Here is an 18728-nt window from a genome sequence, read left to right on the forward strand (position 1 = left end):
TAACTTAGAAAGGTCAAGGTCATCCATTGGGTCCTGGGCCATTGCCGGTGGTTTTGACTTTCATTCTGCCACAGGAGGTTTGATGACTGCGGAGGAGAGAGTGAGGCTGAAGACTTTGCATAGTTATGCCTCACTTAAATCTAATTCACACACAAGTCAAGACGTCACCCTCATGATGTCATTGGACTTCTTCAAGAATTAAGGATGAACCATAACAACAACAACAAATGTCATTTGGGCAGCTAGGTGTCTCAGTGGATAGAAGTGACAGGCCTGAAGTCAGGAAGACTCATCTTCCTGAGTTCAAATCTGGCCCCAGACACTTACTAGCTGTGCAACCCTGGGCAAGTCACTTAACCCTGTTTGCCTCCGTTTCCTTATCTATAAAGTGGGCTAGAGAAGGAAATGACAAACCATTCCAGTATCTTTCCCAAGAAAACCTCAAATAGGATCACAAGGTGTTGGAAACCACTGAAACGAATGAACAACAACAAAATGTCATTTGGCCTTCTTTCGAAGATATTTAGTGAGAGGCAAACTACTGTATCCTGGGGATGGTTTCAGGGGATTTTCTGCTGCATAGAAGTATGTTTTGAAGGGATTGGACTAGCTCAAGGGTAGGGAACCTGTGGTCTTGAAGCCACATGTGGTCCTCTAGATCTTCAAGTGCAGCCCTTTGACTGAATCCAAATTTCACAGAAATCCCTTTAATAAAAGGATTTATTCTGCAAAAGTCGGACTCAGTCAAAAGGCCACACTCAAGGACCTAGAAGGACACATGTGGTCTCAAGGCCACAGGTTCCCCATCCCTGGATTCTCCAAACCTCTCTACCTCTACCTCCGAGACTCCATGACTTTGTGAAGCAAGCCCAGACTGTGGTTTCCTCGTGATGATCACTGTACCACAGGCAACAACATGGTACCTCAAGACTAAATGATTATAAGAAAACTCTAGGACTGTGAATTCCAATATCATATCTACCATATCTTAGCTCAAACACCAGCTCTTAGTGTCTCAGTATCCTCATCTGCAAAATAGGGGTTACAATCCTAATCCTCCCTCATAGGGCCAAGGGGAAGTACAGCCAATCATAATGATAATGCGTAACCTGGCACAATCGAGAACTTCTCACCAGTTTCCACAGCAGCCAACCTGAGGCATCATGAGAATCATTCTCCAGGAGCCAATGTGATTGACTTTGCAGGACCAACTCTTGTTGGCAAGTAGCTACCCATGGGGAGGGGGGCGGGGAAGAAAAGGAGAAACCCAGGGAACAGTGATGGATTGTTCTGCCCCTCGCTGTAAAATAGGCCAACATTGTATTTCTAAACACTCCCTGCCCCACAACACAAAAGTCACCAGGGTGAGGGTTGGGGGCATCCCGTGTATACAGTACCGTGGCTGCCTGGGGGATCCTCCCAGACATGAGCTGGAAGAGAGTCTGCAGGGGATCGTTGAGAGCCAGAGAACTAATGAAGCTGAGAAAAAAATAAAAGGGCTATAATCAATCCACTGTTGTTTGGGATCATGGACCAAGCTAAGAAAACAATGATGCCTGTTCACCTCAAACATGGAGAAAAGCTTTTTCAGCTTTTCAAGATGCTGCATTTATGAAAACATGAGCCTCTATCTGCAACAAATCATGGGCCACAACAACAAGAAAGACATAAATAAGGACCATAACCATATCAGCCATGATAATAACAATAACCATAGCCAGCATTTGCATAGCACTTTAAGGTTAATAAAGCACTTTACGTAGGTTATTTCATATGATTCTCACAACAGCCCCATGAAGTAGGTGCTATAATTATCCTCTTTGTACAGATGAGGAAACTGATCCCAGTTACTCATTGTACCATACACTCTGATAAGAGAATTACCTGCCTGGGGTTCGAGCCTGAGGGGAATTACTCCTTTTTGGCATTGAGACCTGAACCCTTACCATTCTTGAATCATCGTATTTCACTCAAGGAAGAAGTCTTCATCATCTGAGTAAGAGGCTTCATTACACACAGGTCTCTGAGGTCATCAGCCCCCACTTTGGGGCTCTTCTACAAAGCAGCCATCCTCCTCCTCCTCCTTCTCCTCATCCTCCTCAGCCACCCGTCAGCCACTAACTGCATATGAGCTTTCTGGGCCAAATTCATAGCCCTGGATGTAGGTGGGTTTTTTTTTTTCCTATCTCATCACAAGCATAAAGCTGCCCAGGCTTATAATCCTGTGCTCACAAGCACTTAATGACCATTATCAATAACCAAAGAGGTGTGGAACAGGGACCAGAAATTATCCTACTGATGACAAACTGCAGAATATGCTTAACAAGGATATAATAAGGTCTACAGCTGATTTGAGATTTAAGGATATTCTGTGGGAGATATTTTTCACAACTCGCTGGGTCCCATCAAAGAGCAATGGGCCAAAACAAAGAGCTAAAGCAGCGACAAGTCCTGCAAACGTGGGAGTGGTGGGATGCTCACTGTTATTAGCCCAAAAGGGATTATTTCCCAGAACAGCATCTCTTTTTTAATATCACCCTGATCTTGAGAGTTTGATATGCTTTTAATAATGTCATTTTGGAACCCTTCCCACTTTAAACTTTCTTGACATTTTTGTGGTTGTTCAGTCATTTTCACTCACATCCTCATCTAGGGTGTCCTTAGCAAAGATACTAGAGTGGTTTGCCATTTCCTTCTCCAGCTCATTTTACAGGGGAAGAAACTGAGGCAAACAGGGTTAAGTGACTTGCCCGGGGTCACACAGCTAGCCAGCATCTGAGGCTAGATTGGAATTAAGGACGATGACTCTTCCTGACTTCAGGCCTGGCACTGTATCCACTCTGCCACCGAGCTGTCTTTGACATAAGGCAAAGTTATTCCTGGTCTCATATGACAGCTAGGGAAACTGAGATCTAGGGCAATAAAATGATTTGACTAGTCACTATGTAGAATAGCCTCCCCTGCTAGCATGGCAATCACTAGATCTTAAAGAAATATTACAAATAATCCCTTTCTATTCAACCATCCTCTACACAAGAGACAGCACCAATTCAAATAAACACTGAATTGGCTTCAGAGACATAACCAAGGAAAGATAAATACTAAAGCATAATCTTCCTTCCCACATAGTTTTTTTGTAGGCCATATCCCCTACAAAAATATTACTAAGATGCTTTGCTCTTTTTGGGCAGGAAGAAAGGGTCAAGAATATATAAGCAGGGTTCTCTGTAAATGGGTTTGCTGTGTCTGCATCTGAGAAATCTGTAGAAGATGAATCTGTGTCTGGTTCACAATAAAAAAGGAGAATATGAAATGTGCACATCATTATTTCTTGGAATCCTGTATTCTCTCCCACGCCACCACACCCCCACAATCCACTAAGAGAAGTAGGGAAGGTACCACGACTCGTGAGCAAACACAGGTTCCTACCTACCCACTCATGACCCAGCTGTAGGTCCTCCGGTCCATCTTGCTGGACAAGAAGAGTGCATGGCCCCACAAATGGTTCCTCATGGCCCATTCCAGGGCTTCCTAAAATCAAGAATGCATTTGGGTCAATATTAACCTTCTTGATGCACCACTACCGAAAACTGGTATTTCTGCACTTGGGGTTTATTCACCAGACTCAGGTTGAGGCACTTAGATGGTACAGTGGTTAGTGCACAGGCAAGTCACTCATTCATTGCTCATCATCCTTCATTTCCAAAGCAGCCCAATGATACCATGGGGTGAAGTCCTGACTTATGTGTGAATCGGATTTAAGTGAGGCAGAGTTATAGGACTTGGAATCCAGAAGAACTGAATTTGAATCCTGCTCCAGATGCTCCCTAACTGAATGATCCTGAGCAAGTAATTACACTGCTCTATGCCTCAGTTTCCTCATCTGTAAAATGGAAATGATACTAGCACCTATCTCACAAGATTGGAGGATCAAATGAGCTTTACCAATATGTAAAGAGCTTTGTAAAGCTTAAAGCATTATTTAAATGCTAGCTACTAGTAGTACTAGAATAAGTTACAAGGTCTTTTACTAGAATAAGTTTACAAGCTCACATATTGAAATTTCCAGTACCAATGTGGCAGAATGAGGAAGGACTAACTCCAGGCCCAGTGCTCTATCCAAATTCCTCTCCAAACAATGAGAAAACTGCCTCAGAATTTTTCTAAGAGCAGGGAAGCAGTTCACCAGCCTGGCAGGAAAGGTCTGTCTCACTGGAGTGGAAGGGGAGCAACCCAGCAGCAGGGCCCCACCCCTGGGCAGACCAAGCAATAAGATCTCTCCTCCAGGGCCAGCCTCCAGAAGGATTCTGTTACCATAGCAACCCAGCAGCAAGGCCCCACCTGGGGAGCAGGCCAGCAGCTAAACCCCACAACCTATGGAGGCCCCCTCCCCTGGTACAAACCAGAAGGGAAACCCACCCTCCAGAAAAAACAAATTGCTAAATCCTGAAGCCCAGTGAAAACCAAGCAGTAAGACCTAGACCCCAGCACAAAAAGCCTGAGACTGTGTGAGACCAGAACCAAACTCTCATATAAAAACACCAAGTCACCAAAAAAAGGGGGCAGAAAAATGAGCAAAAAAGAAACAAAAAAAAAACTTGACTATAGAAAGTTACTATGGTGATAGGAAGGATCCAGGCATAAACTCCGAAGAGGACAATAGTGTCAAAATGGCTACATGTGAAGCCTTAAAGAAAAATGTAATATGGTCTCAGACCCAAAAAGAATTCCTGGAAGAGCTTTAAAAAGATTATTAAAAGCAAATTAGAGAAGTAGAAGAAAAATTGGGAAAAGAAATGAGAGTAATGCAAGAGAATCATGAAAAAAGAGCATGGGGATAAAATATACAAAAATTTACAGAGGAAAATAGCTCCCTAAAAAGTAGAATTGGCCAAATGGAAAAAGAAGTACAAAATCTCACTGAAGAAAATAATTACTTAAAAATTAGAAGTGAACCAAAGGAAACTAATGACTCTATGAGACATCAAGATATGATAAAAACAATATCAAAAAGTAAAAAAAAATAGGAGAAAATGTGAGATTTCTCATTGGAAAAACAACTGACTTAGAAAATAGATACAGGAGAGATAATATAAGAATTATTGGACTACCTGAAAGCCGTGATCAAAAAATAAAATCAAACCTGGACAACATCTTTCAAAAAATTATAAAAGAAAACTGCCCTGATATAGTAGAATCAGAGGGCAAAATAGAAATTGAAAGAATCCACTGATCACTGCCTGAAAGGGATCCCAAAGTGAAAACTCGAAGGAACATCATAGCCAAATTCGAGAGCTCACAGTTCAAGAAGAAAGTATTGCAAGCAGCCCAAAGGAAACAATTGAGATATTATGGAGCTACAGTCAGAATTACATAGGATTTGGCAGCTTCCACTTTAAAGAACTAGAAAGCTTGGAATATGATATACCAGAAGGCAGAGGAGGTAGGATTACAACCAAGAATCACCTACCCAGCAAAAATTGAATATAATCTTTCAAGGGGAAAAATACCAAAGATATCAAAAAAATGAAAAAGGATCTATTTGTACAAAAATATTTATAATACCTCTTTATGTGTTGGCTAAGAATTGGAAAATCAAATGGATGCCCATCAACTGGAGAACAGCTAAATAAGCTGTGGTATATGATTGTAATGGAATATTATTGTGCTGTAAGAAATGATAAGCAAGATGATTTCAGAAAAACCTGGAAAGACTTATATGAACTGATGCGTAGTGAAGTGAACAGAAACAGGAGAATGCTGTATACAGTAACAGCAATATTGTTTAATGAAGAGCTATGAATGACTTAGCTATTCTCAGCAATACAATTATCCAACACAATCCTAAAGGACTAATGATGAAGCTAACTAACTGCCTCCAGAGAAAGACTTGATATTGACTGAATATAGACTGAAGCATGCTATTTTTCACTTTCTTTCTTCTTTTACTCTAGTCTTCTTGTACAAAATGACTAACATCGAAATGTTTTATATAAATGCACATGTGTAATCTATATCTGATTGCTTACCATCTCAGTTAGGTTAGGAGAGAGGGGAAGGGAGGAGGGATAGAATTTGGAACTCATAACTTTAAATAAAAATGTTTAAAAAAAATTGAAAAAAATAAAATCCATTTAATTAAGTATAATATAAGCTCCTTGAAGGAAGGGATAATTCCTTTTATATTGTGTGTGCAGAGCCTAGCACATAGTATGCATTTAATAAATGCTTTGTGATTGAATGAAAAAAAAGCTCGCATATTAACATCAAAGAGAAACTGCCTGACACATAGTATCTACTTAATAATACTTGTTCCTACTCCTCCCTCTGCCCCCCCCCCACCACAGCAGCAAAAGCATTTATACATATAGTACTTATAATTATTATCACATTTGATCCTCACAACAACCCTGGGAGGTAGGTGCTTTTAGTATCACTTTTTTTCACTGTTTATTTTATTTTTTCAATTATTATTTATTTTTAACATTCTTTTCTTTTTATATTTTGAGTTCCAAATTCCCTCCTCCCTCCTACTTCCTCCCACATCCACCGAGAAGGCAGGCAATATGTATTATCCCATTTTTACAGATGAGGAAGCTGAGGCAAGCAGAGGTTCAGAGACTTACTCAGGGTCACACAGCTAGTAAGTGCTTGAGACTGGATTTGAACTCAGGTCTTCCTAACTCCAGGCCCAGTGCTCTATCCACTGGACCACCCAATTGATTATTTCTTCTACCAGTTTCCTCCTCCCCCTCCTCCATTTCCCAAGAACCAAGAGTCCATAAGGCTATTGCTTTTAAACTCTGGCAGCTGGTGACCATTCTTCAGACTTAGCCAAGTCAAACATCTTTGACCTTAGCAAAGGCCAAAAAATATCTCTGCATCTAAGACATGAGAAGCAGAGGAGGAAGTACCAGCACTATAACTTTAATCCCAATACCGGACTTAACCGGCTCCTCAAACAAGCAAACTGAAAACAGGCTCCATAGGCCTGGGCCCACAGACACAATGTGGATCTGTTAAATTAATAATGGATAAAGGCTACATGCTCTAACAGCTACCCTCAGGGATGATATTCACACCTCTCTAAGGCTGAATCAATCACGCCAATGACTCCATGAGAGAGGAAATGGATTTAACTTTTTCTTAAAGTGTAGTTTCATTCAACAAATATTTATTGAATGGCGGATGTGTGTCAGGGGCTGTGCTAGTTTTACCCATCATTTCTTCAACTCCAGGAAATTTGTCATTTGGGGACACTAATGAGCTAATTCTACCTCCAAGTGTAAAGAGATTAATCATCCTAAACAACTCCCCATTTAGTTCTTTTAAAGAGAGAGGCAGTGTGGGATTATGGCTAGAGGGCAGGCCTCAGCCTCAGAGTCAGGAAGAGGCAGGCTTCAGTCCAGCTTCTCACACGTACTGTCTGTGCTTCCCTAGGCGAGTCATTTAGCACCACACGAGTTAACCTCACACAGTGTCACAGGCGCTCTAAAACTGCTGACCTGTGGGAAAGGAAGAAAGGCAGGAAGGCAGGGAGGAAAGGAGGGAGGAAGGAAGGAAGGAAAGAAGGAAGGGAAAGAGAAAGGGAGGGAAGAAAGCAGGGAGGGAGGGAAGAAGGAAGGAAGGAAGGGAGGAAAGAAGGAAGGAAAAAAAGGAAGGAAGGAAGGAAAGGAAGGAGGGAGGGAGGAAAGAAGGAAGGAAGGGAGGGAGGGAGAGAAGGAGGGGGGAAGAGAGGAGGGAGGGAAGAAGGAAGGAAAGAAGGAAGGAAGGAAGGAAGTGAGGGAGGGAGAGAAGGAGGGAGGAAGAGAGGGAGGGAGGGAAGAAGGAAGGAAAGAAGGAAGGAAGGAAGGAAGTGAGGGAGGGAGAGAAGGAGGGAGGAAGAGAGGGAGGGAGGGAAGAAGGAAGGAAGAAGGAAGGAAGGAAGGAAGTGAGGGAGGGAGAGAAGGAGGGAGGAAGAGAGGGAGGGAGGGAAGAAGGAAGGAAAGAAGGAAGGAAGGAAGAAAGGAAGGAAGGAAGGAAGGAAGGAAGGAAGGAAGGAAGGAAGGAAGGAAGGGAGGGAGGGAGGGAGAAGAGGGAAGGAAGGAAGGAAGGAAGGAAGGAAGGAAGGAAGGAAGGAAGGAAGGAAGGAAGGAAGGTAGTGACTACCATGTAAAGAAACAGAGTTTGACCTCTTAGGTTATCAATAATACCCTGCGCTAGCCAAAACCTATCACCCTCTTATATGACTAGACTGCTGCAATCATGAGACTCCAACACCTATCACTGCTTGGAGGAATCCCTATAACGTCTCCTTGACATTTTTTAAACATTTTTTACTAAAGCACCTTGTCTATTGTTGTTGTTCAATCATTTCAATCATGTCTGGCTCTTCATGATCCCATTTGGGGCTTTCTTGGCAAAGATACTAGAGTGGTTTGCCACTTAGCTTCTTCAGTTCATTTTACAGATGAGGAAACTGAGGCAATCAGGGTTAAATGACTTGCCTAGGGTCACAAAGCTAGTAGATGTTTGAGGCAATATTTGAACTCAGACAGATAAATCTTTCTAGCTCCAGGCCTGGTGCTCTATCCACTGAAATATCCAGCAGTCATCTAGCAGCCTACACCATGTCTAGACAGCTTTAAAAATAAAACTCCTTGTAGGATTTAAGCATAAAATTAGAGATTACTTGCCTTCCTTCTTCCATAGAAGAGGAGTTTAGTGAACTTCTCAATAATTCGCGCTGGTGTCTCTACACTGGGCAGAATCTCACCAGTGAGCAAGTTGGATCTCCCAGAGCTTTGTACCGGCCAGTCATCATCGGTCAAGTTGATCAGGTTAGCTACAGGGGCTTGTCTTTTATATTTCTCCAGCTTCTTGCAGTCTTGCATCAACAGCTCAGCTACATCCGACCCCACCATTGACTTCAGAGCAAAGAGAAGAAATCATGAGGCCGTTAGCAAGAGTCTGGCAACAGCCTGGGTTGGCCCTGATCTGTGGTTCAGGCTAAGAAAACAATGACACAGGGGCCTTGCCCTTTCTAAAATATCTATACAATAAGAGAAAAGTTATTTCTTCTACGTTCCTCTACCCCACCCCACTCCTCCCCACCACCACCACCACACACACACACACACACACACACACACACACACACACACTCACACATTTGCACAGGAGCAATGTTTGTCATAAATCACTTGGATGGCCATTCTTCAGCATTCATCCCCACTAACACTGCTGACAATTGTCATGACTTCTCTGGAAGACCATCAGGGGCAAGTTAGAGAAAAAATGATAACTCTTTAGTGAGGTTGTTACCAGGCCGGACCATCATCCATAGTCTAAGGTTCACATTTTAAATTGGTATTTGTGTGGTGCAGAGGATAGAGGGTCAGCCTTGAGAGTCAGAAGACATGGGTTCCAAGTCTTGCCTGATATTTTCTAACTACAGAACACGGGAAAGTCAGTTAACTTCTCAGTGACCCAATCAGCCCTCTAAGACTCTACATAATAGCTATTACCAGCCTCTATCAGTAGAGGGAGTCCCCATACTAGGAGTTCCCTATCCTGATGAATTCACAGATCTAGACCAAAAATAATAATAATTTATATGCACTCTTTTTCTCCCAGAGCAATTCTTTGCTTCTGACATTTTGCCATAAATGTCCATGAAATTAATTCAGCTCCATTCAAACGAGAAGACTAAAAATCCAGCCCTTCCATCCCCATCTGCCCCAAGTAGGGCTGCTTTTCTACATACTCCATTCTGCCGACAAAGGAGGACCAGCAGCTTCCAGAGCAGGGCCAAGTCTCTACCTCTTGGTGTCTCGGCCTTGGAACTCAAAGCTGCCTTCTGCTGGCAAAACAACATCACGTCCACCTTGTGCACATCTTCCCTGTGGGAGCAAGCCAAGAAGTAGTCAGCCACTGGGACTCATATTCTACAAGACTCAAGGGAATCATACTTAGGAATCTCTACAAACTGATGAAAGATGCCCCAGGGAAGGAGATGAGGACGTGTCTGTGAAGTCAACTAGATGAGTGAGGATTTCTCAAAAAGCCTGGCCACATAAATCCAGTGGGGAGGAGTCTGGCTACCATGAAGCTGGCATCTCAAGGAAAGAGGATGAACTAGGATCATCAGCTCACAGCTAAAGGGAATCATAGGATCTAACCCCTATTTTGCAGATGAGTAAACTGAGGCCCCAGGAAGGGCCAAGGGACTTGCCTAAGCTCACAGGCTACCTCGCGATGGAGATGAGACATTAAATCTAGATTTCCTGGTTCACAATTCAGTGATCTTTCCATCATTCCCACGTAGTCATATGCTGTAGAAAACAAGTTCACTTAGAACTGAAGGAGAATGCCCCAGGGCCATAGAAATAGCTTTTTTTCTCCTCTTGGAATGCACATTGAGCTGAGAAAAATAATCACTGAAATAGAGAAGCTCCGATTCAGTCCTACAGAGGGCAGATGTGCCCACTCATACTAGTCCGACTATCGAATTCCATCATGAGTCTTCTCCCTAATGGAAGCCAGGCTATTTTTTTTTAAACATTAATTCACTTGTTGGCAATTTCCAGAATCCACTCTGACAACGGTGCGCTATTCTAATATCCATCTGCTGTCACTCATCGAGCCCCAGAATTTCCTTGAGGTGATCTCTGCAAATTTTAATTGATTTTTTTTCTGTAGGGGGTCTTTCCTTTTAAACCTGTTTTCTTGTTCTCTTTAGCTACAAATGATGAAATCAATACAGACAATGACACATTTGGCTCTGTCCTGCAATACAAAGGAGTTTGCTTCATTATCCATTAGTGAACCTTTTCTTCAAGGAAAGTCAAGCCAGGGCCAAACGGAGAGCAGCCCAAGAAGGATGTGAGCCATGAACAAAAGGGACAGACCTCTAGCTAATAAAGAAGCTTTACTCAGAAAGTCTTGCAGGAACTTTACCTGATCAGAGGTCCTGAGAAAGCTCTTAGCTCTTCTTGTTCCTCAGTGTCATTAAGGAAAACCTGGAAAACAAAAGTAAATTTCCTCTGCCCATCTAATGCCCTGCTCTGCCTGGCCCAGTGAGTGAAATGATTGAGTCGGTGTCTCTTAGTCAACCATCAGGGAGAACGATTTTAAAAATCGTTTGGTAATCATTTCTGCTACGTAAGCAAGACTCTCCTAACTGAAAACAAAATGCTAATAGAAGAACTGGCCTTTTAATAAACAGAGGACAGTGCATTGTAGAAGGCAGGATCTGATGTCTGAAACCTGGGCTCAAATCCTGGTTCTGCCACTTAACTTACTAGCTGGTTGATAGGATTGTGGCTTATAGCTATTATAGACAGATGAGTCAATGGGCAAGCCACTTACCCTATCGGCACCTTGGTTTCCTCATCTCAAAATGGAGATACTAACACTTGTACAATTCACCCTCAAAGGGGTGTTGTAGGTTGAGTTTTGTCATTTTCAATGAACTTTGGTATGAGCAATTATTATTACCTCAAATGTAACAGGCAGGACAGGCAGTTAAAACTAGGTCCCTCCAACTTAGGATCATAAGACCTTAGAGACTTGCATGAACTGATGCAAAGCAAAATGAGCAGAACCATTGTATTCAGTAATAGCAATATTGTACAATGATCAACTGTGTGTGAATGACTTAGCTATTCTCAGCAATACAATGATCCAAGACAATGCTGAAGGACTCATGGTGAAAAAAATGCTACCCATCTCCAGAGAAAGAATTGATAGAGTCCGAATGCAAATTGATGCATACTTTTTCTTTATTTTTCTTGTGTTTTTTTAATCTGTGTTTTCTTTCACAATATGACTAACACAGAAATATGTTTTGTATGACTGCATATGTATAACCTATATCAATGACTTCTCAATGAGGGAGGGAGGGGAAGGAAGGCAGGAGAGAATTTGGAACTCAAAAAAATTTTTAAGCAAATGTTTAAAAATTTGTTTTACATGTAACTGGTGAAAAATAAAATATAAAATTTTAAAATAAAATAAAATGGTTCATATTAGGTAGCTTAAAAAATAAGACCTTAGATTCCAAACTGAAGGGGACCTCACATCTAATATAATTCCTTCATTTTACAGATGAAAACACCATAGCTAGTAAATGGAAAAACCAAGAGTTGAACACAGGTCCTCTGACTCAAAATCAGAATATTTCCCACTGTACCATGTTTGAAATGAAGCATCTTGCTTCCTCTTCCCAAACCTTGCCATAATCACAGTTTCTTATGATAAAGATCTGGGCAAGAAATTCAAACTCCAGGGCACTCAACTAAGCTGTAAACATCTTGCCAGGAATGGAATTCTACACAGTTCCAATTACTTGGGATTCAGAACACCACTAAGCTGTAATGTGGCCTCTCTATCCAGTTGAAGAATGGGGTACACTTCTGTGTGAGGCAGCCTGCTGGTAGCACATCAAGGGAAAACTGGACCTAAGCTAGCGTGGTATGGGCGTTAGAATGCTAGCTTGGACTCAGGGAGATCGGGATTCAAATACTGTCTCTGATGCTTTCTAGTTATATACTAATGGGCAAGTCACTAAAGTTTTCAGTTTCAATTTATGAAACTGTAAAATGACAGTGGCACAGTGGATAGAACACTTAGACTGGAGTCAAGAAGTCTCATCTTCCTGAGTTCAAATCTAGCCTTAGACACTTACTAGTTGTGTGACCCTGGGCAAGTCACTCATCTCTGTTTGCCTCAGTTTTCTTATCTGTAAAATGAGCTGAGGAAGAAAATAACCAGTATTTTTGCCAAGAAACTATCAAATGGGGTCACAAAGAGTTAGATGTGACTGAACAACAAATGTGCCAGGCACTATGCAAAACATTTTACAAATATCATCTCATTTGATGAGCTAAAAACTGCTTTCTTCCTGTTTCCCATGAAGCAGATCAACATAATCTCTATATGTGGTCAGTAACTCAGACTCAGAAGGGTGTAAGGAGAAGTTAAAAGCAGGAATATACCCAACATGTCTGCATGATGGTGGTGGGGGGAGGTTCAAATGATTTTACCTCCAAACTATGCACTTCCACAAGCGCTGTCTGCCCATCAGTTGGATGGTTGGGGCAAACCAGTATCAGCTGACCTCCTGGCCCAAAGCACACCGGTGTGTGAGCAACGAAGAACTTCATGGGATCCACAGGACAACAGATGCATCTTCTAACCGGAGATACAGAGGGATATCATTGTTAGACACTGGTGTCTTGGTTATAAGACATTGTAATGGACAATGATAGCTGGGCAAGATTCTGGATGGGCTACGAAAATAGATCGGGATTTAGTATCATAATATAAAAGGATTGAGAGCTGCAAGGGGCTAGGCTCTAGAATAGAGGTTGTTTTATTTTTTGTATCATGACCTCTTTTGCAGTCTGATGACATCTACAGATGCTTTCTCAGAGGGAAAAATGCTTTTAAATGCATAAAATAAAGGCATAGCATTACAAAAGAAATCAATATGTTGAAATGCAGTTATCAAAATACTTTCATATTTATATTAGACTGTGAACTCCTTGAGTTCAGAGACACTTTTTACCTTTGTATGCTCAGTGCTTAGCACAGTACCTGGCAATAGTAAGTGCATGATAAATGCTTGTTCTTGGGACAGGTAGGTGGTGCAATCAGTAGCGCACCAGCCCTGGAGTCAGGAGGACCTGAGTTCAAATCCAGCCTCAGACACTTGACACACTTACTAGCTGTTTGTGACCTTGGACAAGTCACTTAACCCTAATTGCCCTGTCTTCTACCCTCAAAAAATAAAGAAATAAAAAATAAAACAAATGCCTTTCACAAACCCCAGGTTAGAACCCCTAATCTAGAACCTCTATAGAATAGCCTTATTCCAAACATGTTACAAGGTTTTAGGGATCAGTCCTAAGTGATACCCAACAAATTCTTTCTTCTAATAAGTAAAAAAGATGCAGTTGCTACAGAACATGAAAAACCCCTGATTCTTGACATTCCATTTCTCTGAGGAATTCATCATCCCAGAAAAGTCATTTGCTTTTGTGGGTGAATGTCACCTTCTCCACCCCTTCCTGATCCTCCTTTCTAAGAGTCTCTTTTTAGATAGACTGTTCCTATCTAGGTAAAAATATCTCTTACTATCTCATCTCCCAAGGGGACCACCCATTCAATTACCAACACAAGACTGTTGGAAGCAGCACGACCCTCTAAGAATCAACAATAACAGTCTTCATTATTATGGTAACCAGAGGACAAGAGATGGGAGCCTCAGACTTAACATCACAATAAAATCCATCGCCAATGGAACCTTATGAGATCAGCCAATCGGCAAGATTTATTAACACATCTACTTTATACCAGATTTTATTGTAGGCCCTGGGGATACAAAGACAAAATAAAAATAATCCCTGACCTCAGGGAGCTTATATTTTCTAGGGAATTCAAAGACTATTTATAAAGAGGCAGGTGACAGGGCTCTCTTTAGCTTCTTAGCAGACCCATGCTACTGCTACCTGTCTGAATAGGATTCCAGTTCTTCAGAGGGGCAGAGTCAAACTGATCAGAAGAATCCGACATGTACTGGCTGAGCTCATAGCTGCTGGAGCTAAGACCCGACTCCTTATACTGTTGGAGCAAACTGGACTCACCAGCCAATGAAACCTGGAAATTTAAAAATATGTATATAAATAAATATAAATATATATATATATATATAATATAAAATATATATATAAAAATAAAAAATATTAAAAATAAACATTGATTAAACACCTACCATGTTCCAGGTACTATGCTAAGCACAAGACAATGGAAATACATTGAGAATATAGGACTGCATCCGTTGAGCAGGTCATTGCAGAGGCTTCTCCCTCCTGATGACTTTTTTAAGAGAACCAAAATTCCAACTCCCTAACAAACACTGTGATAACAAAGGATCATTGGCAAGAAAGGATTTCAATCCATCAAGTATTTACTGAGCCAGGCACTGTAAAGCAACCGAGTTAAGCCTAAATAGAAAGTGGGGCCCCTAATCCATACATAAGAATCATTGATTTAGTTTTAAAATATAATGTTATCTATGATTTATTGTATTTTTATTTATTTTCTTAAATAGTCCTTAATTTATTTTGCCAAATAATATTAAATCTTCTTGGTAAATATTTTAAATACTAAATTTATATGTTAAACATTTTCATCTGGTCCCGGCCACACTCAGGAGTGGGCCATTTGTAAAGGATACAGAACCATAAGGCATAGCCCCTGACTTTGAGAAACTTATAGCCTAAATGAGGAGATAAGACCAACACACAAGACACCACATAAAACACACTAGGAAGAGATCACTACATTCTTTGGAACCTATTATAAAATATTATATATAATATATATTATGTATTTTTATATACATAAGATACCTATTATAAGGTATTCTGCAGAAAGGTCCACACCAGCCAGAGTAGACAGAATGTGTAACTGTCTTCCTACCTAAATTAAAGATTCCCAGTAGCTCACAGATCCCCGAAAGGAACAAACTGTCGATCTACGTGAGTTCAAGGGCAAGATGGCCGATTCAATTCAACTCAACCAACATTTATGACATGCTTACTAGAGCAGTCTCAAAGAGTTCTCCAGAACAGTGCCACCATATTGCCAGCTCTCTAGATTCTTTTTCAACATTTCTCAGATTGTATGGAACTTACATAGTCAAGGGCATAGGCTCTCTATCTCCAGCTCTCTCTAGTGTTCTCTTTCATCACACAGAAAATAGTACTGTTCTGTGAGCAAAAAATAAGTTTGAGAGCCCCTGGCAACCTATGGGCCAGGCCTTGTGTTAGGTAGGCCCTAAAATACAAAAGGAAAAAGAAAACAGTCTCTGCCTTTTGTCCTACTGGACACAGTTAGTAAACATTTTCTAAGAATTTGCTGTTGTTTGTCTTCCATTTTCAAAGAGGACCAATGAATTGGATTTAAGTGAGGCAGAATTACACATGGTCATCAGCCTCACTTTCCCTTCCTGAATCGTTGAAATCCAGTGGCAGGACAAAAGTCAAGATGATTGGCAATGGCCTGGGATGCAATGGATGAACCTGGCATCTTCTATGCTTGACCAAACTCTACGTGCTCCACAGTGCCTGCTTCAGCTGCCTTCACGGATGTTGGAACAAATTGTCCTTATCTGCCAATTTCGCCAGGGAAAGTCTTCACATGGTTGGGGTAGACATCCCCCTAACTCCCCGACAGGTTTGAGGCCTACTCAGCTACCCTCAACTGATTAGCCTGTCTGCTGAGACAGTTTGCCAGGGTATGGCCGCTGCACCTGCTACAGCTTCTTAGAGCCACTTAGGCTGCCAAAAAGCAGCCATGAAAGGGCTCCAGCAAGGACCTCACACAGAGGTGCTAATTCTCTGAATACCCCCTACCAGCTAGGTGATGCCACTAGTGCACAGTGCCAGGCCTGGAGTCAGGAAGACTCATATCCTAAATTCAAATCTGGCCTCAGACAATTACTGGCTCTGTGACCTTAGGCAAGTCACTGAACCCTCTTTGGCCCTCAGTTTCCTCATCCTGTAAAATGAGCTGGAGAAGGAACGGCAAACCACTGCAGTATCTCTGCCCCCCAAAAAATCCAAATGGGTCAAGAAGAGTCAAATACAACTCAAACAACTCCACAACACCGACAGGCACCATGCTGAGCTCTGAGGATACAAAGGCATAAGACAGTCCCTGCCCTCAAAGAGCTCACAATGTAATGAGAAACTGAACACAGAAAGAAACTGAATCTCAGGGGAAAGAGGAAGGTTTGTCGATTGTTCAATCATTTTCATTTGTGCCCAACTCGTTGTAACCCCATTTGGGTTTGTTTGGTTTTTTTTTGGCAGAGATATAGGAGTGTTTTGCCATTTCCTTCTCCAACTCATTTTACAGATAAGAAACTGAAGCAAAAAGGGTTAAGTGACTTGCCCAGGGTCACACAACCATTGAGTCTCTGAGGCCAGATTTGAACTCAGGAAGAAGAGTCTTCCTGCCTCTAGGCCTGGCACTCTATCCTCTGGGCCGCCTAGCTGCCCTGGGTAGACTGTACATCTGGAATTTAGAAGTAGAAGTACCTGATAAGCCAAATGTGGCCAGGGCTTTGCAGAGTGTTGGTTACTAGAAAGAGTCAAGAAGACAGTGTATACTGAGAATAAGGTAGTGGCTTCTTAATTGTGACACCTCAAGTCAAGAACCTCCACATCCCAGCACATTACTTACCTCACTGAGCCGGGTGTTGACACCTTCCAAGGTGCTCGGCTGCAACTCCTCTTCCCCTGGTCTTTCTTGCCTGGAAGAGTCAGATTCCCCAATTGATAAATGGTCAAAGGATATGAACAGGCAGTTTAAAGAAATCTATATTCATATGAAAAAATGCTCTAAACCACTATTGATTAGAGAAATGCAAATCAAAACGACTCTGATGGTACCCACATCACACCTATCAGATTGGGTAACATGGCAAAACAGGAAAATGATAAATGCTGGAGAAGATGTGGGAAAGTCGGAACACTAATGCATTGTTGGTGGAGCTGTAAGCTGATTCAACCATTCTGGAGGGCAATTTAGAGCTATGCCCAAAGGGCTATAAAAATGTGCATACCCTTTGACCCAGCAATATCGCTTCTAGGGCTATATCCCAAAGAGATCACAAAATGGGAAAAGGACCCACATGTATAAAAATATTTTTAGTAGCTCTTTTTGTGGTGGCCAAGAACTGGAAATTGAGGGGATGCCCATCAATTTGGGAATGGCTGAACAAGTTGTGGTACATGAATGTAATGGAATACTATTGTGCTGTAAGAAATGATGAGCAGGCAGACTTCGAGAAAACCTAGAAAGACTTATGTGAACTGATGCTGAGTGAAGGAGCAGAACCAGGAGAACATTGTACACAGTAACAGCCACATTATGTGATGACAAAACTTGATACACTTAGCCCTTCTCAGCAATGCAAGGACCTAAAACCAATTCCAAAGGATCATGATGGAAAATGCCATCCATATCCAGAGAAAGAACTATGGAGTCAGAATGCACGGTGAAGCAGATTCTTTTCTCTTTTGTTTTGTTTTGTTTTCTTTCTCATGGTTTCTCCTATTCGTTATTCTCTTCTATGAAACATACTAATGTGAAAATGTGTTTAATAGAAATGTATGTGTAGGACCCATAGCAGATTGCATGCCATCTTGAAGAGGGAGGGGGAGAAAATTTAAAACTTATGGAAGTGAAGTTGAAAACTGAAAATAAGTAAATTAAATATGTTTTTAAAAGAGTCAGAAACTGGACTTTCCTTGTGCATATCATAACTTTTAGACCTGCAGTAAGAGGGACAAAGCCTGGTAAGCAACCAGCATTAAGCAAACACAAATAAGATGGTGCTTTTGCTGGGGCATTATAGGACAAAGGGAGAAGCAAAGGACCCCAGCTCTAGAGCAAGAAGGGACCTCAAAGCCCATCTAGCACAACCCTTTTATTTAACAGATGAGGAAACTGAGGCACAAGGCGATCCGGTATCTTGCCTAAAAGTCATAGAAATCAATAACCTTCAGAGATTGAGATTTGAATCTACATTCACTGATTCCAGAGCTGGTGTTCTTTGCATTGTACCGCTGTATCTCTAATGAAGACATTCTCCCTCATTGGCCTTCATAACAAAGCAATTCAACAAATGAAAAATCATTATTGCTTGTGCAGTGGCCTGGAGCAAGCCAAGTCTT

At 41.6% G+C, this 18728-nt stretch overlaps 1 protein-coding gene across 1 annotated transcript in view; it reads right to left on the minus strand.

Annotated features, from left to right (window-relative positions):
* Positions 1-18728, minus strand: part of LOC118847915 (protein transport protein Sec16B) — a 58610-nt gene that overhangs the window by 30673 nt on the left and 9209 nt on the right. Inside the window, 8 exon segments of the mRNA XM_036756608.1 lie at positions 1398-1479; positions 3434-3531; positions 8676-8906; positions 9746-9881; positions 10939-11000; positions 13026-13159; positions 14478-14640; positions 17233-17302. Coding sequence (XP_036612503.1) covers positions 1398-1479; positions 3434-3531; positions 8676-8906; positions 9746-9881; positions 10939-11000; positions 13026-13159; positions 14478-14640; positions 17233-17302 — 976 coding nt within the window.

This window comes from Trichosurus vulpecula, chromosome 4, assembly GCF_011100635.1.
Source record: "Trichosurus vulpecula isolate mTriVul1 chromosome 4, mTriVul1.pri, whole genome shotgun sequence".
NCBI classification, from domain to species: Eukaryota; Metazoa; Chordata; class Mammalia; order Diprotodontia; family Phalangeridae; genus Trichosurus; species Trichosurus vulpecula.